Source organism: Triticum aestivum, chromosome 6D (assembly GCF_018294505.1).
Source record: "Triticum aestivum cultivar Chinese Spring chromosome 6D, IWGSC CS RefSeq v2.1, whole genome shotgun sequence".
Taxonomy (NCBI): Eukaryota; Viridiplantae; Streptophyta; class Magnoliopsida; order Poales; family Poaceae; genus Triticum; species Triticum aestivum.
The window spans coordinates 339925845-339946708 of record NC_057811.1 but is presented as its reverse complement, the minus strand read 5'-3'; the positions used below and the strand labels follow the sequence as shown (position 1 = coordinate 339946708).

Below are 20864 nucleotides of genomic sequence, written 5' to 3'. Positions count from 1 at the left end.
AGGAGGATGTGTGCTCAGCAGTTTGTGATTTCCTTAATGGGGCCATGACCCCCGCTGAATTTAACGATACGATTATTGTCATGATTCCGAAAGTGAACTCACCGGAGTTACTTTCGCAGTTTCGTCCTATCAGTTTATGTAACGTGCTGTACAAGATAGCGACGAAGGTTTTGGCGAATAGATTGAAGAGAATACTTCCTATCCTTATATCTGAAGAGCAGAGTGCATTCGTGCCAGGGAGGTTGATTACTGACAATGTGCTAGTGGCATATGAGTGTGTACATGCCATTAGACAGAGGAAGAGGAAGAAGAGTTTATGTGCGATTAAACTGGACATGATGAAGGCGTATGACAGGGTGGAGTGGATCTTCCTAGAGCAAGTTAGGGCGAAATTTGGTTTTGCTCCTCAATGGGTTACCATGATCATGAGGTGTGTCACCTCGGCTACTTTCTCGGTTAAACTTAATGGCGGGCTCTCAAGGAGTTTTTTTTCCCTCTCGCGGTCTGAGACAGGGTGACCCGTTGTCACCTTACTCTTTCCTTTTCTCCGTAGAGGGGTTTTCAGCACTCCTCAAACGGGCCCAGAATGAAAAAAAGGCTAACGGGAGTGAAGTTTGGGAGCACTGGGCCCCATGTTACTCATCTTCTGTTTGCGGATGACAGCATAGTTTTCCTAGAAGGCACAAAGGAAAATATGGAGACCCTAAAATAGATCCTCATCATGTACGAAAAAGCGTCAGGTCAAAAGGTAAACCTACAGAAATCTTCCATCTTCTTTGGAAGGGGGAGTCAAGATAGCATGAAGGATCAGATGAAAGAAGTAGTGGGCATACAGTCAGAAGCGCTTAGTGAGCGGTATTTGGGTCTTCCAACACTGGTTGGAAGATCGAAGGATGGTACCTTCAAACATGTTACCGAGTGCTCAAAAGGGAAGGTGTGTGGATGGAAAGGGCAGGGTTTGTCTAAAGCAGCAAGAGAAGTTCTTGTCAAATCGGTGTTGCAAGCGACCCCGACCTACACCATGAGTTGTTTTCACCTCTCGAAGAAGATGTGCCGGAACCTGACTTCAATCTCTTCAAAATTCTGGTGGGGTGCAATGAATGGTGAGAGAAGGGTCCATTGGATATCATGGCAGAAGATGTGTGCTAGCAAGAGAGATGGTGGCATGGGGTTCCGGAATTACGAGGCGTTCAACCAAGCCCTGCTGGCCAAGCAAGCGTGGCGCATTCTGCAAGTGCCGACCTCTCTCGGTGCTAGGGTTCTCAAGGCCCGGTATTTTAAGGACGACTCGATCCTATCCGCCTCCTGTTCGGCTGCTGGTTCGTTTACCTTTCGAAGCATACTGCATGGTCGCGACTTACTCCGTGAGGGCCTCATTTGGAGAGTTGGGTTAGGGGCGAACATAAACATCCACCACGACGTCTGGATCCCTCGCAGCGGCAGTCCTAGACCTCTCGGTCAACTTTACATGCAGGGTATTACAAAAGTTGCCCACTTGATCAACCCGGATGGGATGACCTGGAATGAGGAAGCGGTAAAGGACATGTTTTCAGAAGGCGATGCTGCGGACGTGCTACAGATAGCAATCGGTGGACCGGGAACGGATGATCACCTTGCATGGAACTATACGCGGAATGGAGTTTTCACTGTTAAATCTGCATACCACCTAAGGATGTCCCTGGATAGAGCGAGGTCCGGACAGCCGGAGTCCTCGAGCTCGGTAGCGAAGCACAAGGGATATCTGGCACTGTGGGAAACGAGTGCCCCGGGGAAGGCCAAGATCCATATGTGGCATATGATACGGAACGGGCTTGCGGTGGGAGCAGAACTCCACCGTCGGAGGATTAAGCCGGGCGTTTTTTGTGCGGTGTGTGCTCGAGAAGAGACAATCATACACAGGTTTTGGGGCTGCCAACACTCATATCTGTTCTGGGAACAGGCAAGGGAGAAGGCGGGTTGGGAGCTCGAAAGGCCACCGCCGCACATTGAAACACACAGCCAGCTTGCATCTTGGCTGCTGGACTGGTTCGTGCGAGCCTCAGCGGAGGAGAGAGAAGTGCTGCTTCAAGCTGCGTATGGGCTCTGGCTAGCTAGAAGCGAAACCAGAGAGGGAAGGGAAATTGCACAGCCACATGAAATATTAGCGAAAGTACAGGTTCAGATCATGGACGGGAGAACTTCTCATGAAACGAGGGCGTCACAACCGGAGCCAAAGACTATCCAACGGTGGGAACCTCCCGAAGCTGGATGGGTAAAGATCAACTCCGATGGCGCGGTCTCCAGGCACGGCGACAAAGGAGGAGGTGGTGTGGTCCTGCGGGACCACAACGCGGTGTTCATAGCCGGGTCATGTCATTTCTTCCCCAACATAACCGATCCTGAGATGGCAGAAGTTCTTGCATGCAGGAGTGCTGTTCGCTTAGCTGTGCATTATCACGTTCAGAGAGCTCATGTGGAGCTGGACAGCCTCGCCCTGGTACAAAAGCTAAACAAGATGGAGAGGGACCTGTCAGCTGTCGGCCCATGGGTGCAGGAGATCAAGACGATGCTCGGGTCTATGGAGGAGGCCAAGGTCACATGGATTCGCCGATCGGGGAATGTAGCCGCTCATAATCTCGCTCGTGTAGGGGTAGGAGAGAACCGTTCGGAGCTATGGGTGGGATCACCCCCAGACTTTATTTTGCATGTAATTTCAGACGACATTCCTAGCTTCGCTTAAATAAAGCGGCACGATTTTCCCCTCAAAAAAGAAAAAGAAAAAGAAAAGATCATTTATTTTTCTCGCAAAAAAGATCATTTATTTGCTCAGAAAAGGAAACCCTGCTAATCCTGGTAGCTTTTTGGAGATTTCAGATGGATGAAAATCAGGAAGGCGCGATACCTTTCTCCCGACTCCTCCGCATTCTTCTGTAAACCCCCGTCTTTTGATCCAAAGTAAAAAAAAGCTCCACATGTGATGTGAGCGCACCATTCGTGGGCTGTCAATATGCTTTCCCTTCCTTGCCGCGCATCGATTCCTACGTAGGAGTGAGCCAGAAGGATTCCAAAACCAAAGCTCCGCCCAAACTCTAGAGCCCACGGCGAATTGACCGCTGCCTGCGAACGAACTCGTTGCACCACCACCACGGCTGGCGGCTCGTCGCATGCAAAACGTACCAAAACCGCCTGCTACGTATACTCCAACCACAGGATGTGACACCTCGCAGAAACCTCCCCTCGCCACTCAAAGCATCGCCCTGCAGGCTGCAGCTCACTATATAGAGACGCGGCGACGCAATCCGTTTCCAACAAGCCAAGATAGAGAAGCTCGAGCCTAGAGAATCTAGCTAGCTCAAGCAGTGCATCGCCTTAAGCTCCGGGGCGAAGGAAGGAAGGGATGGCGGGGCCACTGAGCGCGACGCGGCGCACGCGCCCGACGCCGGCGCAGTGCATCGCGGCGACGCTGTTCGCGCTGCTCGTCGTCGTGGCCATCATCGTCATCATCTGGCTGGCGGTCCGGCCCGGGAAGCTGCGCCTCTCCGTCGACCACGCCGCGGTCCGCGGCTTCAACTTCACGTCGGGGGGCGCGCTGCAGGGCACCTTCGCCCTCGTCCTCCGCGCCTACAACCCCAACAAGCGCACCGCCGTGTACCGCTCGCTCGACGTCGGCGTGTGGTACGGCGGCACGTACCTGGGCGGCGCCGAGGTGCCGGGGTTCCGCCAGCCGCCGCGCAACGAGACGAGGATCGTCGTGGCGGCTCCGGCGGCGCGGGAACCGCTGCCGCGGGACGTGGAGCGGGAGATGAAGAAGGACCGGTCCGCCGGGAGGCTGCCGCTGGACGTGCACGTCCGGGGCAAGGTGTGGTTCAAGTACGGCCTGGTGAGGACGCGGCGGTACAAGATGCGCGCGAGCTGCCCGCTGGTGCCCGTCGAGTTCGCCTCGCCCAGCTCCTTCGACCGGGTCTACTGCCACGTGCATATCTGAGTCCCGTGCACGTACATATTATACGGTGTGTGTCTGCTTTGCTTGTGTGTTTGGTCAGAGGATTCGTTCCCCATGCTTGGATTATTGGTTTGATGGTACATGTTGTTTTTATTCAATCTTCATTTGTATTACGATTGGGTTTGTGTATTCTTTGATGTAACTAATCAGACCTCCCATGGACTGTCACATATTTTTAAATGCCAAATTCTTCATGGAAAATTACAGGTGTATGACTATACACGACACAGAGTTGTCCTTTTTTTTCTCTTCTAATAAGAACATCAAGCATATCATTTTCGTGCAACTTCTCCAAGCTCACCGCCCACATACACAACCTTTAGTCCACTGGAAGTCATCACCTTTTTCAGCCTCTTCTACCAAGAGAATGCTCCTTCTTGCATTGGATTTAGACCATACCAGACTACCAGAGGCTAACGCATGCTTCACCGTGTCGTTCTTGTTCTTCGTGGTGTTTTTTTCATTCATATATCGACACACATGTGGGGCTGCTGTTAGAGACTGTATTTGTTCTGTGTGAGGAGTGGAGTTATTTGGTACGTGGTTGTGATATCCTTACATGTTCTGGTAGCAGTGTTACCCGATGATGGTTATGTGAGCCCTTTTTAAGCTCCTATTCCACGATTGAAACCATGAAATTGCTTATGTAACTTACATGGGCTGGCCAATGAAGTTCTCGCTCGCTCAGCTCAGCTCCCTACCCCGCTCGCTCGGTTAGTTTTTTCCCCATTCGCTTCACTTCTAGCTCAGAATAACCGGCTATCGTATTTACTTTATTTGATTGAATGGTTCGGTCAATAAAAAAGATAAACACTGATTTTTTTAAAATATTGAATTTTAAATAATATTGTGAATTAAAAAACCATGATTTTTCATTAAAATGATTTTTAAAAATATTGTGAATTTAAATAATGTTTGTAAATTTGAAAAAATTCACCAATTTAAAAATATCACATATTGTAAAAAAATCATGAACTTTACAAAAATTCATGAATTAAAAAATGTTCAAGAATTTGATTTTTTTATAATAAAAATATGCATGTTTTTCAAATGTTTGCAGTTGTTAATTAATATGCATAATTAAAAAAATTAAAATAAAAAGAGGAGAAATCGGAAAAAACAAACATGAAAAGAAAAAATGGGAAAAACAAAAGAGAAACTATTAAAGAGCAGTAGAAAGACACAAAGAAGAAATACAAACGAAAAGCCAGGCGATATCTTCTCAATATCGGGAAAACCGGTCGGCCCATGACGAATACTTGGGCTTTACCCCGCAGGACGTGCGTGAAACGCAGACGGCGCCGCCTCCTCCTCTTGCGAAAGAACATATGGTTTCTCCACCTCCTGCCGCCGCCGCCGGTCCACCTTGTCTCCGGTGGCCCTAGGGCCATGGAGGCGCGGTGGACCCCAACCCTTGCTGGGGAGGTATTCTGCTCTGTTTCTTGGTGTTTTGTGAGTCCGATTAGGGTTTGTATCCTACTTACAAAGGCGAGGAGGTGGCGACTCTCTGAAGATGGAATATGGTTTTCCCCGTCGGGGCCCCGTTCCGGTGGTACGTCTAGCGTCGTCGGAGGGTGTGTGGAGGTGTGTCTCCGGCGGATCTTGCGGGATTTGGTCAGTGTTGGTCTTCGATGGATCCGCTTGGATCCAGTTTTTGTTCGTCTTTGTTCCTGTATCCACAGGTTGGATTCTTTCGATCTATACTTCATTTCATCGGCGACAGTTGTTGTTCTGGTGCGTTGGTCTTGTGGGACCTTAGTACAACGACTTTCCGATTGTTTACTATAACAAGTTTGGCTTGGCTCCAATGAGGGAGGGGTGATGCCGCCGGCGTGCCTTTGGCTCGCTCCAGTGCTTGTAGTCGTCGCTAGATGGTCTATGGATATGGATGTAATTTTTGTTATTTCTATGTTCTTTGTACTACCATGCTATGATGAATAGATCGGAAGTTTTCTGACTTGTGTAAACCCACAGCCTCTAACGCACCAGGACGCTCCAATTCTAGGATGATAATGTCATATGGATAATGTTCGCCAAATGCCCAATGCACCTTCTCCTATACTTTTTCCTTCCCCAAAGCACTTTGTTTTATATCAAGAGACTTTATTCCTCAAATAATGGAAGATCGTTTACAAGGGAAGATGAAATAAAGTCAGGGATAGCATCCCAAACACAGGAGGTACTGGAGCTAAAAGCATATTTTGCTATAGTATTCGCCACCTCATTGGCCTCTCTAAAACAATGTGAGAAATTAACTTGGCCAAATTCCTTCATCAGTTGTTTACTCTCCATCATCATTAGAACGGAAGGTCCTGCATAATCGTTCTCACCTTTCATGGCATCAACAGCAAAAGAGCTATCAGATTCAATTATCAGCTTGCTATAGCCAATGCTCGCCGCCAAATAGAATCCATTTCTGATCGCAGTCATTTCCGCCGAGTCTACATTAGGAACGTGAGGCATGAGCCATGAGGCAGCCGCAATAAAATTGCCATTCTCATCTCGGGCCACTGCGCCAGAAGCTCCTAACAATGTTTCAGCGACGAATGAAGCATCAACATTTATTTTAACGAATCCTTTGGATGGCTTCTTCCACATTTGATCGAGTTTACGCTTTGGAGACTTTGAGTTAGCAGCTCGCATAAAATTTGTCAACAGAACTTTGATGGAGATGGCAGATCGCTTTGCATTTTGCACAGATTCTCCCCTCACCAAATGTCGCCGTTGCCACCAAAGAAACCATGCAGCAAGTAGCGCCGGTTCAGCAGATGGCAAGCCTCCGGTGACTGATTGCATTTTAGCTAAAATTTCAAGTGTAACTGATCCTGACCTATCTTGCATAACCGCTTTTCGCACATCATCATAAAGTCCCAAGTCCTTCCATACATCTTTTACTCTGGCACACTTGAAGAGGCAGTGTTGTATGTCCTCATGTCCCAAGGAGCAGATCGGGCATTGAATAGGTGTCCATATGTGCCTTCCTGAAAGGACCCCATAACATGGTAAAACCCCATGCAACACTTTCCATGCAAATATTTTAACCTTCCCTGGAATTCTTAACTTCTAGACTTCTTTCCAGATTGAATTCAAGTTGACCCTGCCTTGATCATTTATTCTGTACCCTCGTTGCCCATGTTGATGTTCCCACTCTCGGTGGTTTGCAGAACGTACAGAAAAGGTTCCCGATCTTGTGTAATTCCACCCGATAAAATCATCCATGCTATGCACATTCAAAGGGATTTGTAGTATACGTTGAGCATCGACTGGTGAAAAAACATCTCGGATTAGGATTTCATCCCAAGAACCAGATAGGGTCAATGAGCTCATCAACCTTAGATAGGATGATGTTCCCTTTAGGAGTAATAACTTTTCTGCTCGGGCTAGATGGAATCCATGGATCGCTCCAAATATTAATTTCAGCTCCGGATCCAACTCTCCAAATGCATCCCCTGTTAAAGGTTTGAATTCCCGATACAATACTCTGCCAGGTATAGGAGGAACCCTTCTTTGCTCCAGCCTTTAGGATATTTCCATCAGGATAGTACTTAGCCCTTAACACACGCGCGCACAAAGAATCTGGGCTCTGGATTAGTCGCCAACATTGTTTTGCTAACATAGCAAGGTTGAAACTATGAAGGTCTCAAAATCCCATGCCCCCTTCCTTCTTCGGAGTACACATCTTCCACCACGCGAACCAGTGCATTTTCTTTCTGTCCTCCTCATCTCCCCACCAGAATCCCGATATCTCATCGGTTATGGCCTTGCAAATACCTTTGGGTAATTTGAAAACTGACATAGCATATGAAGGTATTGCTTGCGCCACAGATCAGCAAGATTTCCTTTCCCTGCATAGACAAAACTTTCTCCTTCCAGCCTTTCAGACGTTGGCACACTTGGTCAATTAGGTCTTGGAAACAGTCACTTCTGTCCACCCCAACCATAGTTGGGAGACCCAAATATGTATCGGAGAGAGCTTCAGTTAATATATTTAATTCCCTGCAAATATCCTCTCTCACAGAAACACCAGTGTTTGGGCTAAAATTAATACTGGATTTAGCATTACTAACCATTTGTCCAGAGCTTTGACAGTAAGTTTCCAGCACCTTCTTCAATGTTCTTGCATTGCTGATATTAGCCTTCATTAAAATTAAGGAGTCATCTGCAAAAAGAAGATGTGATATAGACGGCGCATTCCGACAGACTTTAACTCCTTCAATTCCCCTAATATCCTCCTCATGAGCTAGAAGGCTTGAGAGACCCTCTGAGCAGATTAGAAATAAGTACGGGGATAGCGGGTCTCCCTGTCTCAATCCCCTTGTCGGCACAAATTCATCAGTTTCAGTGCCATTAACATGAATCTTGTAACTTACCGATGATACGCATTCCATGATCATCTCCACCCATTCTTCTTGAAATCCCATTCTCATCATCATGTTACGCAAGAAACCCCACTCAACTCTATCATATGCTTTGTGTATGTCCACTTTTACAGCACAGTAACCATTAGAGCCATGGGTCTTTTTCTTTATCGCATGAAAGCTCTCATAAGCAACCAAAACATTGTCGGTAATAAGTCTACCCGGGACAAAAGCACTCTGAGTTGGGGATATAATTTCAGGAAGTATCTTTTTCAATCTATTAACTATCATCTTCGAGATAATTTTGTAGACCACATTACACAAACTAATCGGTCTATATTGGGTGATTACCTCTGGATTGTCTACCTTGGGGATAAGCACAATGTTAGTTGCATTCCACCCCGTTGGTATTTTCTTCTTATTTATAGCATCAAGAACCTCTTTGGTGAGCTCATCACCAAGTATATGCCAGAATCTCTTGAAGAATAAAGCGTGGAGACTGTCCGGGCCAGGGGCCTTCACGTCCCCGATTTGGAACAGTGCCCTCTTAACTTCATCCCCTGTGTAATCTGCGCACAAAAAGTCATTCATTGCAGCCGAAACAGTTGGCTTTACTAATGCTAGAAGTCCCTGGTCAGTATCCCCTGCCTCTGAAGTGAACAATGACACAAAATAGTCCCGCACCAGGGGCTTAAGGCTGTCATTTCCTTCCACCCATCCATCCATAGTGTTCTTAAGACGCTTAATCGGATTTTTCTTCCTCCGCATAGAAGCGTACTGCTGGAAATATGAACTGTTCCGGTCTCCATGTCGCAGCCAAGTCACCCTGCCCCGTTGGGCCCAATATATCTCGTCTTGTTCCAATATGTTTTCTATAAGAACTGTAAGTTCCTTCTGCCTCACCTTAACTTCATCTTTCATAGGAGCTCGGATGAGCTTCTCTAGTTCTTTTTGAACTTTCCTCAACCTGATCGTGAACTTTTGAGTACCGTCCGATCCCACACATGCAGATCATTATGGACAGACTCAAGCTTGTCTCGTATGCTCGGACACACGCCATTGTGTACTGCTTTTTCCCATGCAGTTCAGACGATTTCCTCCACTGTATCTTCTGCTAACCAACGTGCCTCAAATCTTCTTTCCTTCCTCTGGCGATCAGCTACATCACGGAGATGATTTGTGTCTAGACAAATAGGCCGATGGTCAGATTTTCCCATCTCCAGGTTTATCAATCCTGCCCAAGGATGCATCTGCGCCCATGACTGGTTAGACACTGCCCTGTCTAGCCTTTCTCTTAGTCCTCCTCGAAACCAAGTAAACTTATCTCCTTCGTAACCAATATCTTCTAGGGAGCAGTCTAATAAAGCATCCTGAAACGCTTGCATTCTTGACTGATGCCGAGGGGCTCCCCCTTCTTTTTCAGAAGAGTAGAGAATCTCATTAAAGTCCCCTATTACTGTCCACGGTAGATCTATTTGTGAATGCAATTCACGTAAATTATTATAGGTACGGTCCTTGTTATTCCAACTAGGTTCTCCGTATAAACAAGTTAGTCTCCAAGTGTCCCCATTCGATTCTTCAACTGACACATCAATATAGTCTAATGTAGTTGTCTGGGAGTAGATTCTCACCTCCTTCTTCCAGACTAACAAGAGACCACCTCTTCAACCATCTAGACTTGGAGCTACTATCCTGTGGTCCATCTTTAGTTTCTTCTTAACCTCATCTGCCTGAAGATCATCAAGGTGCGTCTCAGACAGGAAGAAGACATCCGGGCTATGCCTTCTCTGAATATCCAGAAGCGAGCGGACTGTCGGGGGACCAAGGAGGCCCTGACAGTCCCAGCTTATGAGTTTTATTATCCTTGGTGGTACTCCAGCCACTCCCAGCCAGAAGCAAAACTTGCATGAACAAATCTTGAACTTGCACGTGCAGATCAGCCACCAGTAATTGTACGTACAGATCACTTGCCCTTGTACGAACAGATCACACCTCGGATAAACAATCAGTCAGAAACCAGATCATCCATCCATAGAACCAACATGCAGCGACCTGGAGAAGCAAGCCGGCTGAATTGACAACGACACCTGCCGCGATAGTTCACGTAGAGTCAGACAAAATACAGACGATCTGACGAGCAGACCGGCTGGAATCAAAGATGACACACCTACGCAAAGCGAAGGGGTCGGAACATGGTAGCGGCGGCGCCGCCGCCGAAGTGGCGGCCGGCGTGGCCGCTGACCTAGATCGCCTTTCTTGTCGCAAGAGCATGAAACAGTACGAAACGCGGTTTCAACTTTACGAAGCGGCGTATCGGAAAGCACTTCTGACTGGCCTACGTGTCTCGATGAAAAAAGCAAGTCGCGCTCCCACATCAGACTCGAGCTCGGTGGCGGATCACAGGAGTTTCATGAAGCTATGGGCAGCAGACGTGCCGAATAAGGTCAAAACCCACTCCTGGAGGATGGTTTCAAACGGGCTGGCGGTCGGAATGGAACTACAACGCCGACGCATCAAACATGGAGTATTCTATGTAGCTTGCGGGCGCGAGGAATCGCTGGTACATCGTTTCTGGCACTGTCCCCACTCGGCTCACTTCTGGGAGATCATGCGTGAGGAGGTTGGGCCACAGCTGCGGGGACCGCCGAGAGAGATAGAATCTTTCTGAAGCATGCGATCATGGATCCTGGAGTTGCTAGCTGACGGCTCAGCGGAGGAAAGGGAGCTGATGATGATGGCTTGGTATGAGCTATGGCTAGCAAGGAACAATGCCAGGGAGACGAAGAAGATAGAGGTGCCGGCGACCATCACCAGCAGGGTGCTGTACCTGAGGGAGGAATGGAAATCTGTCCACGTGAAGGCTATACAACAACCAGAGCAGCGAAATCTGCAAACTTGGAAGAAACCGGAGGTGGGATGGGTGAAAGCGAATGCGGATGGAGCAATGGCAAAGAGCAAAGGGTCGGGAGCGGGAGGTGTAGTCCTTAGGGACTGCCATGGTGAGTTCTTGGTAGGAGCTTGCCATTTTTTTCCAGCTGTCACGGATCCTGAAGTGGTAGAGTTGCATGTGTGCCGGCGAGCCATATTGCTAGCTCAAGAACTAAATGTGCAGAAACTCATCTCGAAACGGACTCTAAGGAAGCGGTCTGAAAGCTGCTCGATGTCAACAAAGATTTCTCTAACACTAGGCACCTAGTTCAGCAGATCAAAAACTTGCTTGGAGCTGTCTAGGAGCACCGTGTGGTTTGGGTGTGTAGGAGTGCAAATAAAATAGCACATGTCCTAGCTAGGGAGGGTTGCTGTAAATCTCTTTGTAAAACTTGGCTTCATGTACCCTCGGAGTGTGTCCGCTCCAAGGTTGCAGAAGAGATGAACTCTGAATAAAAGAGCAACTGTTTTCCCCTAAAAAAAGACTGGCCTACGTGTTGGAAAAGTTTTTCCTGCGTAAGAAAACTCTCTCTAACCGCATCGGTGGTCAGTTTTTTTTTGAATGGGCATCAGTGGTCACTGTTAATTATTTAGTTTTACTCAAAGAAAAAGCTAATCATTCGTTTGTATCTTTTTTTTTTTTGCGGGAGATTCGTTTGTATCATTCGACTTCGACGAAACGTGGTTAACTGGTTATGGACTTACTATATGATATACACTCATAGTCGTTGGTCATGTCATAACCTCTACTTTACTCCGCTATAAACAATGCTCAAGTTGAGTGATCGGTCCAATTATGCGTCGATGGCAGCTTGGACGAGATCAGCTCCTAAACTAAAACTGGCCTATCATCACATGGCCCTAACATGCTGTATCATCAACCCAACAAATCACCATCACACCGAGTTATCTCCCAACACTCCAGATCCCTGGGCGTCACCTTCCCGATCACTTCCTCCACTGCATCTAAAAAGTGTTTAATATTGTGCGCCTGATCAATCCACTGCCGTCCATTCCTCATCAGACGGTTCAGCTCACTCTTGGACAGCGAGGAACCATTGCAGCCGAGCGCCAACGGAATCTGATCTCGCTGTCGTGGGTGGTGGGCCCGGTTGCACAGTCACCCGTGGTGCAACCCGCCAAGCAACAAGATCCCCCCTATCGTTTCATGCCTCCAACGAAGCTCCAACAAGTCAAGAGCTCTCTCCGCCCCATCTCCTTCCCCTCCCCCTGCCCCTCCGACGACCATGGCCGTGTCCATGGCGATGTCCAGAGCTCTCGCCGTGCGCCAGCCCAACCATTTTCGCCACCGCCTCGTGTCGACGAGCTCCCAGCAGGCGTCACCGCCGCGGCTGCCTCTTCTATCCCCTCGCGGACCAAGCCTCACGCTCGCCGGGCGCCCGCGGATGCTGCCGGCGAGACCCAGGCTCTCGGGAAGCGAATCGGACCTGTCCCCGACGCCGCTCTCGGAGCGCACCATGACGGCCTGGGACCTGGCCAGCCTCTGGATCGGCCTCGTGGTGGGCGTGCCGTCCTACTACCTCGCCGGCAGCCTCGTCGACCTAGGCATGTCCGCGCTCCAGGGCGTCGCCACGGTCGCCTTCGCCAACCTCGTCGTCCTCGTCTGCCTCGTGCTCACGGCCGCGCCGGCGGTCACGCACGGGCTGCCGTTCCCGGTGCTCGCGCGCGCCACGTTCGGCGTGCGCGGGGCGCACGTCCCGGCCGTCATCCGTGCCCTCGTCGGCTGCGGCTGGTTCGGCATCGAGTCCTGGATCGGGGGACGCGCCGTGTTCCTTCTCCTGCCGTCAGCTCTCAAGACGTACCAGCCGCTGCTCACGCCGGTGCCCGGCCTTGGCGCGGCGCCGCTCGAGTTCGCCTGCTTCCTGGCCTTCTGGGCCGCGCAGCTCGGCGTCATCATGAACGGCATGGAGGGCATCCGGAAGCTCGAGAGGTACTCGGCGCCGGTGCTCATCGTGCTCACCTCCGCGCTGCTCACCTGGGCCTACGTGACCGCCGGCGGCTTCGGGCGCATCCTCTCGCTGCCGCCGCGGCTGACGGGCGCCGAGTTCTGGAAGGTGTTCTTCCCGGCGCTCACGGCGAACATCGGCTTCTGGGCCACGGTGGCCATCAACATACCGGACTTCGCGCGGTACGCGCGCAGCCAGGCAGACCAGGTGCTCGGCCAGGCCGGGCTGCCGGTGTTCATGGGCATGTTCACCTTCGCGGGGCTCGCCGTGACCTCCTCCACCGAGGCCATATTCGGCCACATCATCTCCGACCCAATCGAGCTCCTCGGGCGCATCGGCGGGCCGGCGACGACGGTCCTCGCCATCTTCGGCATCAGCCTCGCGACCATCACGACCAACATCGCTGCCAACGTAGTGGCGCCGGCGAACGCGTTCGTCAGCATGAGCCCGCGGAGGTTCACGTTCTCGCAGGGGGCGCTCATCACCGCGTTGCTCGGCATCGCCTGCCAGCCGTGGCGGCTGCTCAGCTCCAGCGAGAGCTTCGTCTACACCTGGCTGCTGGGCTACTCGGCGCTCATGGGCCCCATCGGAGGGGTCATCCTCGCCGACCACTACATTGTGAGGCGCACCGCCTTGGACGTCGACGCGCTCTACTCGGAGGAGAGGGAGAGCCCCTACTACTTCCAGGGTGGTTTCAACGTTGCCGCCATGGTGGCGATGGCGGCCGGAGTTGCCCCGATCGTGCCGGGGTTTCTGCACAAGGTTGGCGTTCTGCCGAGTGTCTCCAGTGCCTTCGTCGCAGCCTACAACAATGCCTGGTTTGTGAGCTTTTTCGTCGCCGGCACCGTCTACTGCCTGCTCTGTCGCCGGAGAGGCGGTGAAGTGAAATACCAAAGCAGTTGATAGTTATGTGGGCTTGCAGAAAACCTTTGGAGTTTGGAAATAAATACTTTTGAAAGTGGGTTTCTGAATAGCACGCTGAACAAAAGAAGGCGTGTATAACACATTCATGGTTCTTGCCCAAAATTAAACCGAGTAGAGCTTCCATGCAACTTGTAAAGTATTCCATCCGTTCACAAATAGAAGATGTTCTAACTTTTTTCCGAATCGGAAGTATGTAGTTCGTATTGAAATATCCAATATATTTGTGAACAGAGCGAGTAGTTAATTATAATAAGAAATTTAAAACAAAATTATTACTCTTATCTGTCCTGCAATGTATCTCTGAGAATCAGGCCTCGATTTAGTTCAAGATAAGTTGTGTTTCCACTCCTTTTTTATGCAATGGAAGCGAGGCACTTCCTAATGAAATTTTTAGCTATCACAAAGGCAACATATGAAGTTCGTAACAAAGACAACATCGAAGCCTCGAAATGACAAGATTCTCTACCAAGAAAAAGAAAAAACTCAGTCTCAAATGTGTCACTAACATGTCTGGGTTACCATGCCTCATTGTTGGTTTACATAACCAAAAGGGTCAGGAAATATACAAATACCAATGCTGGTATTCATCATAACTTAAAGATTAGTTGACATTTGTGCTAGCTGTCGGATCAAATGATACATGAATCATATCATTCATGTTAGCAAACTCGCCAACAGCTTGCACTCTAGTTGGACAGCTATGATATGAGAAACCAACCTACTCTTCCAAGGCATGGGGTATGTATGTGTCATATCAACGGGTCCTGGTTTTCACCATCTTCCCTCTAGATGCCTTTTTCTCCATTTTTTCCCTCTTCTTTCGAGACTTCTCATCTTCGACTTCACCCTGAAAACAGGAGGTACAATACTTATGTGTCATTTCCAAATAACCCTGAATGGTAACAATTGCTAACTTTGGTACGTGGTCTATTTTACCTCTGAACCACCACCGAAGAATGTTCCTTTCAACAGAAAAAAGATCTTGTATCCACCGAAAGCTGGTATCTGCATATAGGAATGTATAGATAATAAGCAATATAATCAGAAGTTGACAATATTGGGGAACCCTCTTGGTAGTGTCTACAACTCTTGAGAACAGAGTAGATACTATATTCTAAATGGGTTTTCCACTCAAAAAAGTTTTCCCCTGTTGCTATACAAAGCACTTGCAAATTTGGTGCAAAAATATGACCCATATGTATTCCACTCATAACAGAGTGGTACAATTTGGATAACACATTACTGCATTGACTATTCAAACTGCACTGCTGTTTTCTTTATACAGGATGCATATTTTTTGCACAAAACAATTCAAGTATATATAAATTATAGCATGAAGTGTGCCCATGATTTTAGAAAATCGAAATGTTGCGGAGTGGGAAAATTGCGTGAAAACACAAATAATAGAAGTAACTAGTCAGATGTCTATTTAGTGAAGAAACACTAAAGCCTGCTTTACCCCGAGATGTAAGTTGTCTGCAAGTGTCGAGATATATATAGAACAAAACTTGCAACATGTACCGATAGGTGAAGGTAATTTACATTGATCATTGTGACAGCCCCGTTATTTGGGCCGGCCACATACTACGTAACTAACCACTTGCATTTTTCAGAAATCATGCGACATGGTTAGTTCCCTTGGAACCCTTGGCAATATATATTGATGGTGCTCTATCTTCACTAAGCAATGGAGACTATTATTGCATATGTGCTCATGCATACAGCCAACAATGGGCTGCAGTTGGACCAAATTCTAACTGGACTGGGTTGTGACAACCTTTCAGTTCAGCTGCCATATATTGCAACACTAGTTGCAAACTTGACAAAACAATCCTAAGAATGAACCAGTAGTGGAAGCTAAAGTCATACGCAACAATAATAGTACATAGCTGTCGTCTATCTAACGAAAAGGATAAAGAATGATAAATTATTTCCATCCAAGGTCCATCTTGTAAGATACTGCTCCCTACGACTCCAAAAGGAGGGTGTGCATACTTTTCGAGATTTAACTTTGACCATCAATTAGACAAATAATATACAAGTTATGTAACTTAAAATTATGCCATTGGAAAAATTCTTTCAAATACGAATTTAATGGTATAATGACACGTAACCCACATTTTATTGGTTAAATTCACACCAAACTTGAATCTTGAAAAGCGTGTGCACCTTATTTTTGGAGTCGGGATTACACAATAAGCAGGCTTTTGTTATATTTAATATGCTCTTTATTAAGAAAAAGGAACCTTAGGGTGATTTTAGCAGGACAGCAATGAATTGCTATGGTAAACAAGAATACAGTATGAAGTCCCAGGTCGTGCATATCTTACCACCAGATATGTCCACCAAAATTTTCCAGAAATAATGGACGTAAGCTGCACAAATGCTGTGATGTATATCACATCCTCTATATATCTGCAGGAAAAGATGCAGAAAACAGTTTGTAACGGGGTTATAGGAAATAAAAGAAGCACCGCATATACAAGTTCACATAATCCTCCAGTGAAAAAATAGCAATTTCTCAACTTCTCATTTTTTCCAACTATGTTAGCTTGAAAAACGATCTTATATTGTGGGACGGAGGGAGTAGTTATCAATGTGCATTTAAAGTTGGTACTGTAAATTATTTCTAAGGAAGATGACAGCCATAGACTATGTAATCCTCTAATCAGTGATTTGTCATCAAGTTCAATGATCAAAAGCTAAGAATTACACCATCATGCAGTTCCTTACTCAGAAAGCCCACCAGTGGCCAAGTCATAACCCGAACTCAGAAGTTCACGATTGTCCGCGTCAGAATATTCGGGCTTTGTCATACTAGCGAGTTGCTTGTATGAAAGAAAGTATGCAGCAGATGTCACCACGAGGCCAATCCAATGCTTCCAGGTGAAAGAAGAGTACATTACAGCCATCCTCACTACTATGTAAATAACCTGCAAAGAAGCAAAAGTTACACATGAACAGATGAACTAGTCCTCGAACACAAAATGGCTAAATTTGTCAGATAGTTAGCAAAATTATATAGCTAGATTAGATTATGCTATACATCCAGAAACACACCTTGTACCTCTTACATGTGGTTCAACAAATGTAATTCATAGAAGGAGGCTACAAAGTCTCGGCAGGCCATTAAACAAAACTAAACAAGGCAGCGGAGGAGATTCCTTGAATAAAATTAAGCCATCTCTCAGCAGAGCGCTCCTCCCTCCTACTGGATTTTTACTTCCCAACACCCCATACTGGCATGCAAGGATCAATTCTACGCTTTCGAAAAAGAGACGGAATGAACACGGACTACTACTCCAGTGCAGACTACAGAGCAGAGAGTACGGATGATTGCTCCAGGCCAGATGAGCTAATCTGGTCCTAAGTAGGCTTCACCGGAATCACTAAGGCAAGCTCAAAATCAGTCGAACTCCGTCAAAGACAAAGTATCGAGCAGCAACGATCTACGGAAGTCCCAAGTAATTCATGGATCTGAGGAGGGCGGAAGGGAGAATCGAAGGGGGCCGCTCACGTTGGACACGAGGATTATGCGCCAGAGGAGATCCATGCGCTTCCTGTTCCTCTCCACAATCTTCTTGGATCCCTGGTTCGCCATGGCCGAGCTGCACGAGATCCTTTCCTTCTCTCCCTCGTCGTCGTTGGGGTTTCTCTCTTCCGGTGTGTAATTTCTCTGTCGAGTTCAGTCTTCGATAATAACAACAATAATACTAGGGAACTGGGCTGACTCTAACCGGGCTTGGATCCACCTGGGCTTTTCAGCCCAGTACCATATACAGTAGAGAAAAGTATAGTTTTTCCCAAGATGTGGCCAATCGGATCAAAATCAAATGTTGCAGCTGTCCATGGGCAACTATCTGAGTTGGTTTCATCCGATTGTAATCCTGCCTACGCTTTGGCAGTTCCCAAAACCGGTTATTCAACCCCCTCAGATCTGTAAAACTGGATAAATGTTTCCCGGAGAGGTTTTGGACATAATTTGAGATGGTTTTGTCTTTAACCGTACTGACTGATCATGCTGATGTGGCATTGCACACTGACTTGGTAAAAGAAAATTCCCAATTCACCGGCGCCCCCGGTTGCTCTCGCGGCAAGACGCCACCCACCTCCTCCCTGGACCACCCTACCTCCGCTTGAGCTTTGCCCCTCGCGTCCGACTGCGTCGCGGCTACCACCTCCCGCCCTGCAATCGCCGTGAGTAGCATAGCTGCCGCGCCTCCCTCCTGAAGACCATGTCGAGACGGTGATGGATTTCAGGGCGGCGACGCCCTACACGACGCTGACGTGGAAGGGCATGTCATGACACTTCCGGTGCCTCAAGGACACCATGGCCACGCAGTTGCGGCATACCTGTGAGCTGCTAGGTGGGGAGGACGCTGACACAAGCTCTGGGCTCACCAAGGGGAGACGTCGTGGCTCAGCACCATCGTCCAGAGCCACCGTCAGCAGCGCGAGCCCCACTCTCCGTCGTCGAGACGTACCATGTCGATGCCCGGCTCACCGTGTCCGTCGTCGTATAACGCTGCGAGCAGCACTACGTCGTTTACACGTCCCCGCCGCATACCCTCATGTGCGGATGGCTGCGTCCTACACCTCCCTGGCATTGCCGCTACCGCATCGACCTAGCTAACCATAGTTGTGGTCACACCATGGAAGTGGTGTGTGAGATCCACACTCGACCGTGCAGCTCTGCACCCTGTGTGCGTGTCTGAGCCGCAGTGTACTATGCACCCCGCGCACATTTGTGTGTTGTCGCCACCCACCCGTAGCATCATGATGTTGCCCAGTTGCGAGCCATGCTCTGGCCGCTGCAAGCTACCAGTTCCCCGCCAATTGCTGCCTCGCACCTTTGTGGATGACGTTGGAGCCACCAAGCCCACCACGAGCTGTCGCCGCTGTTGACTTCTAATATCACCCTGGGGGAAATTTATCCAGTTTAGCACATTTGGGAGGGGTAAATAATCGGTTTTGGACCGGGTGGGGGGTATTTGATCCAATTGGCCACATTTGAGGGAGGGAGGGATATACTTTTCTCCATACAATATTTAAATGTGGTGCACCCGCGCCCTTTGCCGCTAGGGTTATCTTCCTCTTGCCGGCTACCAAGTCGACATCGAGATCTTGTCTCCCCTATCGTTCGCTCCCTTGTATCCTGGTTGGGAGTGATCAAGGGACGTTCTTTGATCATTGCCCGGTCTTTGCTATGCAATTTGAGGACGAGTGTTTTAGGGATTCTGAGCCATTGGTACTGTTTCTTCGAGTAGGGTTGACACTGGATGGAAAATCTTCGAGTTCAGGTACTGAATCCAGCGAGGTTGAAGCCATGATGAAAGAGCTCGGATTGAAAGAAGAGGATGTTGATGATGTGATCTTCAAGCAGGAGGAAGCACCGCCGTCGGAATCCATCAGGTGGATGGCCATAGCAAGAGTGCACATGGTAATGCCTTACAACCAATTCTGTTTTTTTTAGAATATGCGGCCGACTTAGGATCTCGCCAAGGAAGTGAAAATTCGCCCCCTTGAGGACAACCTGTACATAGTGAATTTGCATGTCTTGGGGATTGGGAGAGAGTTGTGGAGGAAGGTCCATGGACTTACCAAGGAAACGCCATGGTGATTGCTCCATACGAAGGGTGCACAAAATCGTCGGAGGTCAAGCTGGATGTTATTGCATTAATTCTTGTAACTAGCAAGGCTAGTGAGACTGATAATCCCACTAGTTTCGTTGGGGACCAAGACAAGTATTGTACTTTTGAGTGTTGGTGCTCAAATACTCTTACTGGTTCCATAAACTTTAAGGTCACCCATTTAAGGGAAATAATTACTTGCCTACGAACCTCTGTACTTTGGGACCCAACAAATTCCTAGATTAGAAGAAGCAGAAGCCTTAGCTCCAGAGATTTTGAACATTTTAATCTAGTACTCTAGAAGGCAATCTACTACCCAGATTCTTCTATTCTGGAGGCCTAAGTGTGAAATCACGCTTCCCAGGTGTGTCTAAAAGTTGTTGAAGGGAAAGATATTATGAAGCACGACATCATTAAGTGGATCGGTGATGGTAGTACAACAGAGATATGGAATGATAGCTGGATACCTGGGTCAAAATGATGAGTCCTATTGTTTCTCGAGTTGCTGATGCGCCCAAGTTTGTGTATGAGTTAATAAATAGTTCAAATGATTGATGAAATATAGAGTTATTTGAGATCTATCTACCCATTGATGCATCAACAATATGACGAATGCTGATTTGCTTGCAGAATGTGAATGATTAATGCTCATAGAACTTTGAAAAATCTGGTGTATTTAATGTTCAATCAACATATATGATGATAGTGGGCACGAAAAGGCAAAGGGAAGATTGGCTCAAAAGAGAGCCAGACCCTCTAACAATTCGACAAAGGAGCAATTATGGGTGAAGCTTTGAAAAGTTTATGTCTGTCGGTGTACAAAAGTAGGGGCCTTATGTACCCCTTTACTTGTGCGCGGGTAGTTCTAGCCACGCCTGCGGCCACGCTTGGCGAGGCAGAGGAAGCGAAGACACAAGACAACCAGAGCAGCGCCAAGCCAGAGGCGAGAGGAGCAAAGGGACAAGGTGGGCTTTCCCCGGCAAGAGCCTTGCCGGGGCAACTTGCCCAACACCAGCGAGGCCGCCACCCTTGAGCCTAAGAGTTCCAACACCATCAACGACATTGGAACCAAGGC

At 48.1% G+C, this 20864-nt stretch overlaps 3 protein-coding genes across 3 annotated transcripts; 2 read left to right on the top strand and 1 right to left on the bottom strand.

The window, feature by feature from the left end:
- Nucleotides 1–3210: 3210 nt before the first annotated feature.
- Nucleotides 3211–4183, top strand: LOC123141598 (NDR1/HIN1-like protein 2). The gene has a single exon (XM_044560699.1). It carries the CDS (start codon nucleotides 3377–3379, stop codon nucleotides 3962–3964), a length of 588 nt encoding a protein of 195 aa, XP_044416634.1. The 5' UTR covers nucleotides 3211–3376; the 3' UTR covers nucleotides 3965–4183.
- Nucleotides 4184–12428: 8245 nt separating this feature from the next.
- Nucleotides 12429–14440, top strand: LOC123144999 (purine-uracil permease NCS1). The gene has a single exon (XM_044564276.1). The coding sequence runs from the start codon at nucleotides 12516–12518 to the stop codon at nucleotides 14136–14138; it is 1623 nt and encodes a 540-aa protein (XP_044420211.1). The 5' UTR covers nucleotides 12429–12515; the 3' UTR covers nucleotides 14139–14440.
- Nucleotides 14441–14599: 159 nt separating this feature from the next.
- On the bottom strand, nucleotides 14600–17910 carry LOC123145000 (transmembrane protein 208 homolog). Its single transcript, XM_044564277.1, has 5 exons — nucleotides 17677–17910; nucleotides 16893–17092; nucleotides 16490–16574; nucleotides 15096–15164; nucleotides 14600–15006 (listed from the first exon to the last, which is right to left on the bottom strand). The coding sequence occupies exons 1-5, from the start codon at nucleotides 17758–17760 to the stop codon at nucleotides 14914–14916; spliced, it is 531 nt and encodes a 176-aa protein (XP_044420212.1). The 5' UTR covers nucleotides 17761–17910; the 3' UTR covers nucleotides 14600–14913.
- Nucleotides 17911–20864: the final 2954 nt, after the last annotated feature.

Excerpts from the sequence above, each read along its gene's own strand:
- LOC123144999 (XM_044564276.1), top strand. The coding sequence starts at position 12,516 with ATGGCCGTGTCCATGGCGATGTCCAGAGCTCTCGCCGTGCGCCAGCCC.
- LOC123141598 (XM_044560699.1), top strand. The coding sequence starts at position 3,377 with ATGGCGGGGCCACTGAGCGCGACGCGGCGCACGCGCCCGACGCCGGCG.
- LOC123145000 (XM_044564277.1), bottom strand. The coding sequence starts at position 17,760 with ATGGCGAACCAGGGATCCAAGAAGATTGTGGAGAGGAACAGGAAGCGC. Across the intron at positions 16,575-16,892 it reads GCCACTGGTGGGCTTTCTGA|ATATATAGAGGATGTGATAT; the intron begins GTAAGGAACTGC and ends CTTTTCCTGCAG. Across the intron at positions 15,165-16,489 it reads TTTGGTGGACATATCTGGTG|ATACCAGCTTTCGGTGGATA; the intron begins GTAAGATATGCA and ends TCCTATATGCAG.